The sequence below is a fragment of the Grus americana genome, chromosome 7, assembly GCF_028858705.1.
Source record: "Grus americana isolate bGruAme1 chromosome 7, bGruAme1.mat, whole genome shotgun sequence".
Classification (NCBI taxonomy): Eukaryota; Metazoa; Chordata; class Aves; order Gruiformes; family Gruidae; genus Grus; species Grus americana.
The window spans coordinates 29,041,627-29,054,143 of NC_072858.1; the positions used below are offsets into that span (position 1 = coordinate 29,041,627).

A 12,517-nucleotide genomic window follows, 5' to 3' on the forward strand; every position below is an offset into this window, starting at 1 on the left:
GGGCTTTGAAACTACCTTGGCAGTTATTGGTTTTCAAATTACTTTTCTGAGGGTAGCATGCACGGCTGCTATATGAAGAAACAGTCTGTCTGGGTACATGGTGCCTTCGAAAATCAGATTCCTTCCCCCCCCCCCCAAGTTTCCCTTTGCTGATAGTTGAGCAGGCCATTGTGGGGTTTGGGTTTAATTGGCTGGCATTAACAACATAGCATATTTAATATATTAGGGGACTTAATGTTCTACTGAATGATAGAAAGAAGGATGCAGCATCTGGGGCCCACTGAAACCACTGGAGTTCCCTGGCTGAGTTTTGTGGGTGTTACCCAGCTAAAGATCTTTAGCCATTACCACACAAGTTTACCTGTAAATATCAGAATACCAAGCCTTGTAGGTATTCTACAGGGGTGCCAGGTTGCAGAAAAAATATTTACTTACTTTCTTCCTTAATCTACTATATTTGTTTTCTTAATTCTCTGCCAAATAACTAAGGAAAGTAAATCTAATGGCTAAGTAATCTCTCATGTTGCATTATGGTTTAGATTTCTTATCAGCTTCTGTTGTGTAAGTATAATCTGACTCATGGGAGAAGAACTGTTAGCAAATGTAAGCTTCTTTCAAGTTTTGGTATAAGATAATAATTTATAAAATTTTTCTACATCTTAAGCCATTATAAGCCATGTTTTGCTGATGCCACACTTTCTTGAGTGGACAGAGATAGTGTGTAGCTGGTGGGGTTTTACTGACTTCCCTGATTAATGTTTCCAATTCTTTATTTAAAATATAAGCTGTGTTAGATGGAAGAAATAGTACAAATCTGCAAAGATTTATTATCATGTTATTCGTGTATAACAGTTGCATGTATATGCGTGGGGAAGGTGTCTATGGGCAGTGATACCCCAGAACCGTGTTAACCGTTACAACTGCTGCAGAGTTGCCTAGAAACTGGATCTATATGAGATTGTGTTCTGGTAAGTTAAGAGTCCCAAGAACTTGGGCACCTAATAGTTTAAAATATTACTTCCCAAAATCTGGATCCATTAAGTTCCATCTTATCTTGCAACTGCAGAAATTTCTGAGAGGTCTGCTGCCCTTCGGGAACAGAATTACCCAGGTCTTGATTGCGCCGAGTTGCCTGGTAGCTGTGCTATTCCCCAGCCGGATTCAGAAACCAGGTATTGTATCTACCGGGTACTACCTAATACACAGCTTACACACTTAGCGCAGTTCTTTTCACCTACCTCATTTGGACTACAGAAGGAAATAGTTTCAACTGGTGGGATCAGAGGTTTTGTAAAATGTCAGACCTGCTTTCGAAAGCTTTGCTGTGTATCAGGTAGAGGGAGGATTTGAAGATAGTTTATAACATACATTTGTGAGTATTAAGTGATCATTTGCTAAAAATGACACTGATATTGCCTCAGTTTGTTTTGGTGGGTTTTAGGGGTGGTTTTGGGTTTGGTGTGGTTTGTTTTTTTTTTTTTTTGTGAGGGAGGACAGACCATGCTGAGCACTTTTAACTGCAGGACGAGGCTCAGAGTTGTGAATGGAAGTGGATTTAAGTGGCTAAGTTACTTCTAAAGGGGATCTTAGACATATCTCCTGCTTTGTATTTTCTCTTAACTAGGTGAGCCAGTTGATACTAGACATCTCTTTATTTGTTGAACAAGGAGCCTAAAGATGTTAGCTTGCAGCTGTGGATACTGCTGCGTAGCAAGACACTATGGTTAGAGATCAGGACAAAACTTAAGCTACTTAAGTAAAATACAAATGAAAAGTAGAAACCATTCTATCATTTAGAAACCACAGTGTAAGTTGGCAAAAGAGAGAAAAGTCGTGAAGCTGAGGTATTTCTGTTTTACAGGTGAGGGACTGGTGGCTTGACTTGCTGAGGTTCATAAACCAAACCTCAGCTAGGATCAAACATGAATGCCCTTAGAGTAGAAGGCAACAGAACCAGAAGGAAGTTACTCACGAGATCCCCATCTTTATTGCTGGGAATCCGGAGGACCAAAGCCTCTGTTTTTTTACTTGAAATTGTTGTCCATTGCAAGATTTTGTGCCAGTATACAGATTTTTCCTGGATCCATCTCTGACCGAGTGAGGATCAACTGTACTCTATGGGCAAGAAAGACCAGATGCTCACAGAAACATGGAGTGTGCACACAGCTAGGAAATGATATTAAGGTAAGATAAGTACATCATATACAGAGATTGGAAGCAAAGTTTAGAATTCTGATTATCAGGTCAGACTCTATCTGGAAGGTAATGTGCTTCCCTAATTAACAAGAACACCTTTCATTCTACAAAAGCCACTGGTGGTTTTTTGCCTCTACAAAAGCCATTTTTGCTTTTTTAAAACAAGAAAAAATTGTTACAATATCACTTTAAAATCACCAAAAGTTTCTTTAAATTTTTATACATTTTGTATGCGTCTGTAAATCTGGAGTTATGCATTAGTTCTAGATTGTTTTTTGTCCAACTTTGGCTTTCTCTTCCTACAAAAGAAATTTCTCAACCCTTAAAATTGTTCTCAGTATTTGCGTAACAAGTGTGTAAGCAAAACTAAAAAGGCTCATTCGTGCCCTCATTATCCAGTCTCCACTTAAGCGTGTCATTTAACAAATACAACGCTATATAAAGGGGAGTTGTGCGAACTGCTTTTTCATTTCACTTTGAAGCAGAAGGGTAAGTTGAATTTCCTTTTAATAAATCACAAGAAACTTCAGCTAGAAGGCAAACCTGTTCCTTTTCATTTCTGTGGTCATATTTACATTTTAAAATTTAATTTTCCTTTAACAGTAGGTTTTTTACTTTGCTTATATTAGCAATTGTAGTAGATGAGGAGATGCCTGAAGGACACCACATTGTAATGACTGATGAAGGTCATTAAAACTGGATTATAACTGAAGAGCTGTTTTTTATCCATTTTGCTATATAACTGATCAGAACTCTGACTCTGCATCATAATCCAATTATGAGCTGGATGCAGTAGTCCATTCAAACGCAATTCCCTGAATGATCAGCACCAGATGAAGAGTACCTGTGGTAATTGCATTTCCTTATCTCAGGGACGTAAGTATTGCTATCCAGCTAAGGTAGGTTTCTGTTAGAGACTTTAATAATCTGCTCTCTGAGTCATTGGCCAGCATTGTCAGAGGTGTCTGCTAGCCTTCAATTTAGTAAAGGGTAAACAACTTGAGACGCTTCAGATTTAATACACAAAGTGCGACAATGTTTTTAATACAGCACGTGTGTTCTCAGGTGGGTTTGAAATTTCCACTCGTTAAAGTAGAAATTCTTGACCATGAGGGATAGATGCTATTGCTTAAACAGATTCTATATGCGGCAAAATGCTGAAATTTGTGACGTAAGTTAATGCTCTTATATCCAAGGCTATGTCCCACTGAATTGATTTTGATGAGACATTCCTCTATAAAAACAAGTGAACTTTGCCCTTAAAAATAGTTGGTATTGATGCAGATTTAGAATAATGTCAAAAAAATTAGAAAAATGTCAAAAAATAGACTCAGTCTGGAAGATGTAAACAATACTTTTTTGGTTATTTAAAGCTCAGTCCGGTTTTAGTGTATCCGTTTAATAAGCGGCAATAATAATGAACTGATATTTTGATTCTGCTTGGCATATATGCTTTGAAACAAATTCCTTGTTTTAACGGATAAACCCAGGCGTTAATCATCTTGCAGCATTGAAGTCAACCAAGATTTTATTCTCAACTTTAAGGGGAGCTGGATTTAGAACATACTATGTGTCAATTAAAATTATCTTGTCAGTTCTGAATTTTTTTAAGGATGAAAGTTTTTAAGAGAGTGTAGTACATGATCATCTCTAATTCGTGCCAGAAGAAAGTGAGGTCACGGGTATTAAAGTGTAAGTTTTGTACGAGAGTCAACCCATCAGTGTCATCTCATTAGAGAGGGATACCCGCTCTGGCATCTTGAACTTTCCTTTATCTCTCTTATTATTTTAACTGAATGATGCCAATAACTGGATATTTCCATGCCATAGTGTCTGATAATCCATCAGTTCCAGTTTTATAACCACACAGCGTTACCAATGCTGCATACCCACTAGCTGCGTTGTAAAATCTATGGTTTCAGAGTGCTTTTTAGTCGTGATATGTCGGCACTAAGATCATAACCCGACTTGACTTAACTTTATGTCTGAAATGCTAAAATAAGATGAATAGACCTATTGCCAACCGACAAAAATGTGTTTTCTACAAGACTAACTCTGACATTTTCAAGCTTGTGAAATTTTGTTCAAAACAAGATAGAAATGTCAATTGAGCTATACAATTTTGCCCATGTGTAAAACACTCTGACAGGCTGCTTATTTCAAATAAATGTGCTTAAATAGTATTGTGCTTAAATAGTATTGTGCTTAAAGAGATTGCTAACTAGCTCCAAACCGTCACAACGATCGCTGTAACAGATTGTGCCTTTTGGGTTGGTAGCATACGCACCTATGTTTCATTGAGTGATTATAGCCCTTACAGACAACTAATGGCTTAAGCGTGATCAGTTACCTCTGAGCCCATCATTTCCCAAGGATTAATCCAACAAATAGTCAGTGATAGCAAAAAGGATGATTTGTCTTCACTACTCCCAAATGTGTAGCTGTCATTCTGTAATGAGCATCCCGACCTGTATCAGTCCAGAAACAGTTTTTTGTATAACCTATGAAATGGTAGCAAGATAAATCTGGGATATCTCTCATACTTAAACTATAGACTTTATTTAAGCAAGGAAAGAATGTAAATTTCAAGGAGGGATTAGGGGGAGGAGGAGGGGGAAGAGAGAGAAGAAAGTGTTTAATTATATAAGCCAAGGCCTATGCTTTCTTACAGAACCATTGACTGACAAATACGTGGGTTTTCTTACAGCTGGCCTGAGCAATCATGTTCTCTTACTTGCCCTACGTGCTTACAGCAATAGCTGTTTCGCTAGTGACTTCCCATGCACGGTGTAAATGTCCAGGAATTTCTGGAGTGCTTGGAAGAGATGGTCTGAAAGGACAGCCGCTTCTATGGGGTAAGCAAGCCTCCTTTTTTTGCAACAAATCCTTGTCAGGAGGGCTGCATGAATAAAAATGCTTAACACAGAAGGTACATGTGCCCTTGAGTAAGAGGTTGCATCAAGCACAGGAGGGAAAACTGAATAGAGGAAATGGTCAGTTTAATATTTGGTGGTTTTTTTTTGTTTGTTTTTTTTTTTTTTAGGCCACCTCTCTCTTCTGGGAGAACAGGGGAAATGGCCACAAGGTGAGAAAGGAGAAAAGGGGGATATTGGACCACCATGTGAAAAAGGCTGATGTCTGTGTAATAGTCTGTCAGTCAAATGGACTCTCTTTATTGGGCCAAACATGTTGAGTTTTGCTGACTGTGAAGTGCAGTAAGAGTTGCAGCTCAGAGAGAGGGAGATGCAGCAATATTTACTGCTTCTACGTTGCCATTGGTTTTAGTTGTGAATAATGGGAACACACTAGTAACTTCATTCAACACGTAGGACCTTTGTTACTCATGGAAATTTGTATGAAAAAATTATCTACCTTTACAGTGAGTTCTCATCTTTAGCAAGCAGTGCCGGATGGACTGTATTTCACATAATGTATGCAGAAACCCTCCTCTACAAGTGTTTATAGTTGCCATTAAAATAAAATAAGATCCCACTGTAAAAACACAAAGCATCCACCCAGCAGATTAAAAAGAAAATGCTATTATGCCACAGGAACTGTTCCCTCCCCAAAATCTCCCTTGTGCCTGTTCACTAACAATTTTTAGAATGAAACAAATTCTCTTTGGCAAAGCTACTTTCACACACATGACAAACATCAGGCTTCAACTTAGAAAAATTCATTTTCTTCTGCGCAAAGGGAATTACCAGCTTTTCAGAGGGCTGGAGGGTTTTGTTTGTTTGCTTTAATAAAGGTTAACAACAGTGTGAAAAATACTGGGAAAATATTTATTTTACAGCAGATGATGTTAAAAAAAATTACACTGTGCGCTGATTATTTTTATCCAAGAAATTGTTCCTTTCAGCAGAGCTTAGTTTTGCTTGATCATATAACTTTTATTTTTATCTGTGTAGGTCTACCTTATTCTCCGAACACCGAACTTTACAATATGTTAGTAAATTTGAAGTACCGACTTTCCAGACTTGAAGGCGGTAATTTTTTCTATTTTTACTTTTTCCACTGACAATTGGTTTTAATACAAAAGGCAAAATTAGTTATAGAATCATGACCTGCAGGGAAGAAATCACTCTTGAAATTTGTACTACATCCCAAAACTCCATTTTCTAATCCCAAGCAGGGGAGATCAGGACTTATTTTCCCTGGAGAAGCAGATTTATCTCAAGAACGCTAATGCACATTTTTTCAAATTTGAATTATTAAAAAAGAATTGCAGCTGGAGTTGCACTTCCCGCATGAACTCATGGGAACTCCTCAGCCTTGTACCATGTACACACAATATAAGAGGGCTGAGATCAAGCAGCATAACAATTTACTTAGTGAACAACTAGTGACTTCTTGGTAAAACTTAAGATCTTTATTCCTCTTCATCCTTTACTCTCATTCTTGGCCCTCTATTCCCTCATCTGTTCCTCTTACCACTTTTAATTTTTCTCTTCATCTCTTAATTTCTTTCTTTGCTTTCTCATAAATATGCCCCAGGAAATTAAAAAAGCTAACTTGTTTTTTTCTGTTTTAGTGCTTACTTTGACTGGGAAAATAAGCGAAGTAGGAGAGAAAATACTTGCCAGCAACGGGAAGGAAGTCGATTTTGCATCTGCACTAGAATTCTGTGAAAAGGCTGGAGGAACTCTTGCAGCTCCCAGAAATGAGGAGGAGAATAAAGCTATTTTGGGTATTGTGAAACAGTATAACCGATACGCTTACTTGGGCATTAGAGAGGGTGAGACTTCAGGTCAATTTATGTATATAGATGACACTCCTCTGAATTATACCAAGTGGCACCCCTATGAGCCTAACGGCAAAGGGACAGAAAAATGTGTAGAGATGTACACGGATGGGAGCTGGAATGACAAAAATTGCAACCTGTATCGCCTCACAATCTGTGAATTTTAAACAATGGCCTTTCAGTCACCTCAGAGTATGGAGACAATGAAATATCCCGTTTCTCGGGTTTATGCAATTTCTGCAATCATTCTATGTCAGAAAATCTAAAATTAATCATAGTGCGGTAATTTTTTTATCCTTAAGAAAATGCCAAATGTGGTAGGTGATTAAGTTAATTAAAATGTGCCAAATCTGATGTGTTTATCTCATTTGGAGGGTTGGGAATAAATCAGAAATCATTTTTCATGGCAGACTGTCACTGTGCCTTTGTGAAGATTAGAGGGAAAATCCAAGGTTTGACTTGGGATATTTGGAAAAGCCTAAAGTTAGAATTGCCCATGGCTTCGTAGCGGAAACGTTTCCAAGTATTTAATACTTTCTGCCTTGAGAGAGATGCACAGAGGTTGACTTCACTGGAGCAATTATGGTCTCGGGTTTTGTACATCTCTGAATTATAAGGCTTGTATTGTGTCATTTTGAAGCACGCGCTGATTCATTCAGCATCCATATTTAGCTTTGTTTTATAAAAATATTTTTGCGTACAATTAATTTTCTTAGTTTCAGAAGCTACTCTCCATAAAACACCAAGATAAACATTGCACTAGATCCACATAGACATAGAAATATGTGTATAAAATACTAAAGATTGAGTTTTGTTGCTAAAACACCACATTCCCTCATAACCCTGTGACTATTGCAGTGTTAGGCAGCCAGCTATCTTCTCCTAAACCACTGAGCAACCACATACTATTTTGGGGGAGCAGGTAAGATTGGAAGTTCAATCAGTTCAAACACAACCTCCTTCTCTGCTGATGTCATGCTAAGCAACCACACTGTCAGGCCGTGACTCAAATCTGCTGGGATCAAGAGGCATCTTTTCACAAAATATTTTCACTGCTACTCAGTTTTGGGTAGCTGGTGAACAGCGGGGGCTTAGTAAAGTACCACGAGTAGCAAATTCTCACACACTTACCTTGCAGTGAGGAAGTCCTGAGCTCATTCATTATCATTTGCACACCACCTGAGGGGGAAAAAAAAGGAAGCACTGGAGTTAAAATACACACATAAACACCTTTACTTCATCTCCTCCTCCCTCATATTTGACTCCATAGGAACCCTGACTTGACTCTGGGCAATGCTGTCCCTCGTCCCTAGCCTGCCTTGGGGAAGAGATGGGATTTATTCACATGGTCATTTCAAGCTCTGTCAAATAGGAAGGTTTAGCGTCTTCAGACACGGGAGATAAGGGGGTGCTTTTGGCAGCAGAGGATTCATGTCCAGCATCGCATACAGCACTCCAGCTGATCAGAAAGCTGACAGGGACTTTGAAATGGGAAAAGGACACCCAGTACCACATTGGACAGATTTCAAGGTGTGAATCTGCTTTACAAAATAGCTTCCTTTGAGACCTATGACCATGATACCATTTTGCCCAAAAATTTCAAATGGAACAAAAATTCTGACTCTCAGGTTTCTTTGAGAAAAGATAAGGCTAAACTAATACAGTTTAATTTTCCTAGGCTTAGCTCTGACCAGCTGCACTAAATCTGCTAGAAAGAGTTGAAGGTTTACTTAAAGGTACCTCTATTTCTTGTGTTTTAATTATTAGTATTTTTATGATTAAGCCTTGTTAGCAATTTTTGAGTCTTTAAACTATATAAATTCTTTGTTAGATCAAGATGATTACCTGGCATAATAAGGCATCATGTTGGAGAAAGTGACAAAACAAAAAATCACTCTATTAACATGATCTTTTCTAGTTTGAACCAAATTCACTTATTCGTTTACATTGTTCTCCCACTAGGTTTGGAGTACCCTATTCCTTTATTTAATCAATGATTTATTTCCACCACATTTGCATTTACAAAATGACTACACAAATCTCTTGTTAAAATCCTTAATCTGTAAAGTCTTACAAACAGCTTGACACAATATATCATCCATCTCTAAACTGATTTAGACTTCAAGACACTTGGATGCTTTTTATCCAGTTAGTTAAGTGTAAAATTATTTTTTCAGTCAAAAGCTAATTTTTATTCCATCAATAAGCAAAGCACCTAGGCTAGATCTCAGAGTCCAATTTCTTTCTGTTTAAACCATTACTATTAGAAAAACAAACCAAACCCAAATACAGCTATGCTACTTAAAAATAAAAACTCCTCAGATCTGGTCAACAAACCGCTAGGCAGCACTTTCCCCTCTATGGTTCACACTGAGATCTGTAACATTTCAGGTAATTGAACTAAACTTCTCAGTTATTTTCATAAAATATCTCCATATAACATCATACTCAGCTCTTCTCTTGCTGTGCTCTGGCCTTCCCCTTATACCATTCTGAAGCAGTCCTCCTTCTGCATCCCAAGTCTTGACTCTGCCTCATACATAAAATCGAAGATATCGAGGGGACATCTGCCAGTATCCTGCCTTCTTTATAAAAAACTGTGTCCACGTTATTTTGCGTGGACTTTTATCTTCTAACTTTGACAAACTTCAGAGAAGAAAAAAAAAAAAGTAGTGCAGTGTCAACCATTGTATGTGGAAGAAATAAAATTCTCTAATAAAAACAATATTCTACAGACAGGCTTGGAATACGTTTGCATCTTGTGGATTCATATGTGGTAATTAAAATCCTGGTGAAGGTATGTACTCAGTAGAAAGTTACTTGATTATTCTTTGCAGTTCCAAAAAGGAACAGAAAAGTACCCAGAAATCGTCATTTTGTTCTTTTAGATTTTTGTGTGTGTGTGTGTGTATAACCCTATCAATTTAAACCCTCAAATGCTTTTTAAAGCACTTCTAAGCATTTTAGCCTAATTTTTTTGTGAAAGACTCAAATTCTGCATTTATGTATTAATGGACACAGAGGTCAGGCACAAGAAGATGCAGAATAAATTGTTGCTCTGTTCCATTATTATAGAATAAATAATTTTGATAACATCTTTCCTTAAAAATGCAAAGAGCAAAAATAATCCTTGGTGCATAATGACCAGACCAGGCAAAATCCAGGTTAGTCTTTTTTTCTTAATTTTTAATATTTTCCTACAGAAAAGCAATCTTAACAGTAAGATCTATAATCCAGAGAATAACTTATTCACTTCTCAAATGCTAGAAAAGCAGATTTTGAGAATTAAGATCTTTGTACAAGTTAAAAGGTCACAAAAATACAGTCCACGCTGAAACAAATGGACTGCACATCACATAAGAGAAATTTAATACAATTGTTATTGTAGTATATTTAACAATGAGACTTTTGGTTGGGCGATAAAAATGATTGATATTGATTTCAGAGAGAATTCTCTCTGGTCTAGAGTGATATCCTCTTTTATAACTGTATAATTTAGTTACATGATTTAGCTTAGAAATACTATTAGTGATTTTGAGCACTCAAAAACCTTGCCCCATCAATTGCTACCACATGTAAAGAAATTGACCTTAGATTACAGCAAATAAGCATTTTTCTGTGGCTTCCTGATTTTTGTAGACATTTGATTTGAAAAAAACAAGTGCTGGGGAAAACCAAGTTCAAATAGTAACTGGCAGGATACGACACAGGTTGGCAGGGCTACCTTATCTTGTACAAATTGTGACCAGTGCCTCTTTTATTTTATTTTTGAAGCCAACTTTAAAGAAGAATAATTACGTTATTCCTCTGTTCTTTTCCAGAGAGAAGAACCTGTACAGTGGAAAAATACCAGTACTTCCTGCCATAATATCCTAGCAGTGCTGCAAATACAAAGTAGGGTAAAGATTAATCATACGTTTTACATTTATTTGCAGCTTTTCTTTAGAAGAACAGTAAGTGCAAGGGGGAGAAGAAATATTTGCCACCAGGAAATCTGTTAGCTGGTTTTGAAACCCCATTGAAAAGTGGTAGAAAGACTAATGGCCCTATTACAACTCTTATGAACCAGAAGAGAACAACGTTCTTAGGGATATTGTGCAATGGTATAACGAACATGTTTGTCTGGATTTCAAAGAGTGTCAGATTGCAAGTGATTTTCGTTATCAGAAGTTGAGATGTACTGTTATAAAATCATATTAACCTACAGTTATACAAACATACCTGGGTTTAAAGCACAATCAATACAGGATGCTCGGAAATTAGAGTAGCACTTTTAAAATTGATAAGGGGACTTGGATTTGAGTTGAAGTCCCTGTTAGGAAACTAGGGTTTGGCAAAATTTGGCTCAAGGGTAATAAACCGGGTGAAACCTGGAATTAAACTTTCACCCACCTCTGCCCTTGTGGCTCAGGAGCCAAAAGAAACTGTACAGCACGGGTAACTTAACCCTTGGGGAGGCTGCAGCGATGGTAATTATGGAGTAAGGACTGCAGTGAACAATTTAACCTTATTCTGCAGATAATGGAGGACAAGTGCAGAATATACAGAATAATAGTTTCATCTGGCTCATAAACATGAGGGGTTTTTTTTCCTCTCTCCCATATTTTGCTATTAACAACTAGTGAAGAGATGTTATTGTCTTGCTTTCTATTTGTCATAAACACAAACCTCTATTTCTTTCTCTGTTTTTTAGCTGAGCTGCACCAAGTAACATATCAGAGACATCTAGTGATCTCCACTTGGATCCTTCACACATAACTTAAGTCAGCGGAGCAAGATGGCGGCAGCATTTACAAGCACTGATCACACTGCCTGCAGGTAAAATTAAATCTTTCTGCTCTAAAATACAGGTCCTAATTTAAAAAAAAAAAACAACTAACCACAGACAACCAAAATGCAAAACCTGTTGCAGTTTGCCATCCCAGGTGTCCATATCTTGCTGAATTCTTTGCTTCCTGCTTTCAAAGCTCAGCAAAAATAGCCTCAGCCCTCCTCTGAGAAGGGGAAGCACCAGGTCCCTCGTGCTCTCTGCTCTTCCTGACATTTCCAGCCATAACCGAGCTGATGGGGACAGTCTGACAACGATTTGAAAGAGAAAAGGAAATGCAGAAAGCACAGGATAAAGTGGTAGCAAGGTTGGATGGAAACAGCAGCAGAACAGCACAAAATCAATATAAACAGAAAATATAAGTGGAGTTGGGGATATTTAAATACAAACTGAGAAAATGAAAAGAATTTTCAAGGTTATCTGAGCTGTGACTAGCACTATGAAGGGGAAAAAACCCAACCCCCCAACTTTCAGGAGTTAAGCATACAAAGGAAAGGCTCACGGAAAGAACACACACCCACTTTCATAAACCAAAATTCAACTCTAGTGTCTCTATTTCTTGAAGCAGCATTGACCAACTTTTGTCCTTAGCGTGTTTTGCATTTACCTACCTACATTGTGCAACACAACCTACTCAGATTATCCTTCATTTGCTTCACTAGCACTGAAATTATAAAAGCTTTTAATGATAGACGTGGAAACACAGAACAAAAGTTGCCCCAAAACTCAAAAATTGTTTGTTCTTTATC

At 37.6% G+C, this 12,517-nt stretch overlaps 1 protein-coding gene across 1 annotated transcript; it reads left to right on the plus strand.

The window, feature by feature from the left end:
* Positions 1-2,663: 2,663 nt before the first annotated feature.
* On the plus strand, positions 2,664-7,349 carry SFTPD (surfactant protein D). The gene is made up of 5 exons (XM_054831447.1): positions 2,664-2,685; positions 4,904-5,051; positions 5,240-5,281; positions 6,108-6,185; positions 6,731-7,349. Exons 2-5 carry the CDS (start codon positions 4,919-4,921, stop codon positions 7,105-7,107), a joined length of 630 nt encoding a protein of 209 aa, XP_054687422.1. The 5' UTR covers positions 2,664-2,685; positions 4,904-4,918; the 3' UTR covers positions 7,108-7,349.
* The last annotated feature ends 5,168 nt before the right edge of the window (positions 7,350-12,517 follow it).

Coding starts and splice junctions, on each gene's coding strand:
- SFTPD (XM_054831447.1), top strand. CDS start 4,919: ATGTTCTCTTACTTGCCCTACGTGCTTACAGCAATAGCTGTTTCGCTA. Junction 5,052..5,239: donor AGGACAGCCGCTTCTATGGG/GTAAGCAAGCCT, acceptor TTTTTTTTTTAG/GCCACCTCTCTCTTCTGGGA. Junction 5,282..6,107: donor ACAGGGGAAATGGCCACAAG/GTGAGAAAGGAG, acceptor TTATCTGTGTAG/GTCTACCTTATTCTCCGAAC.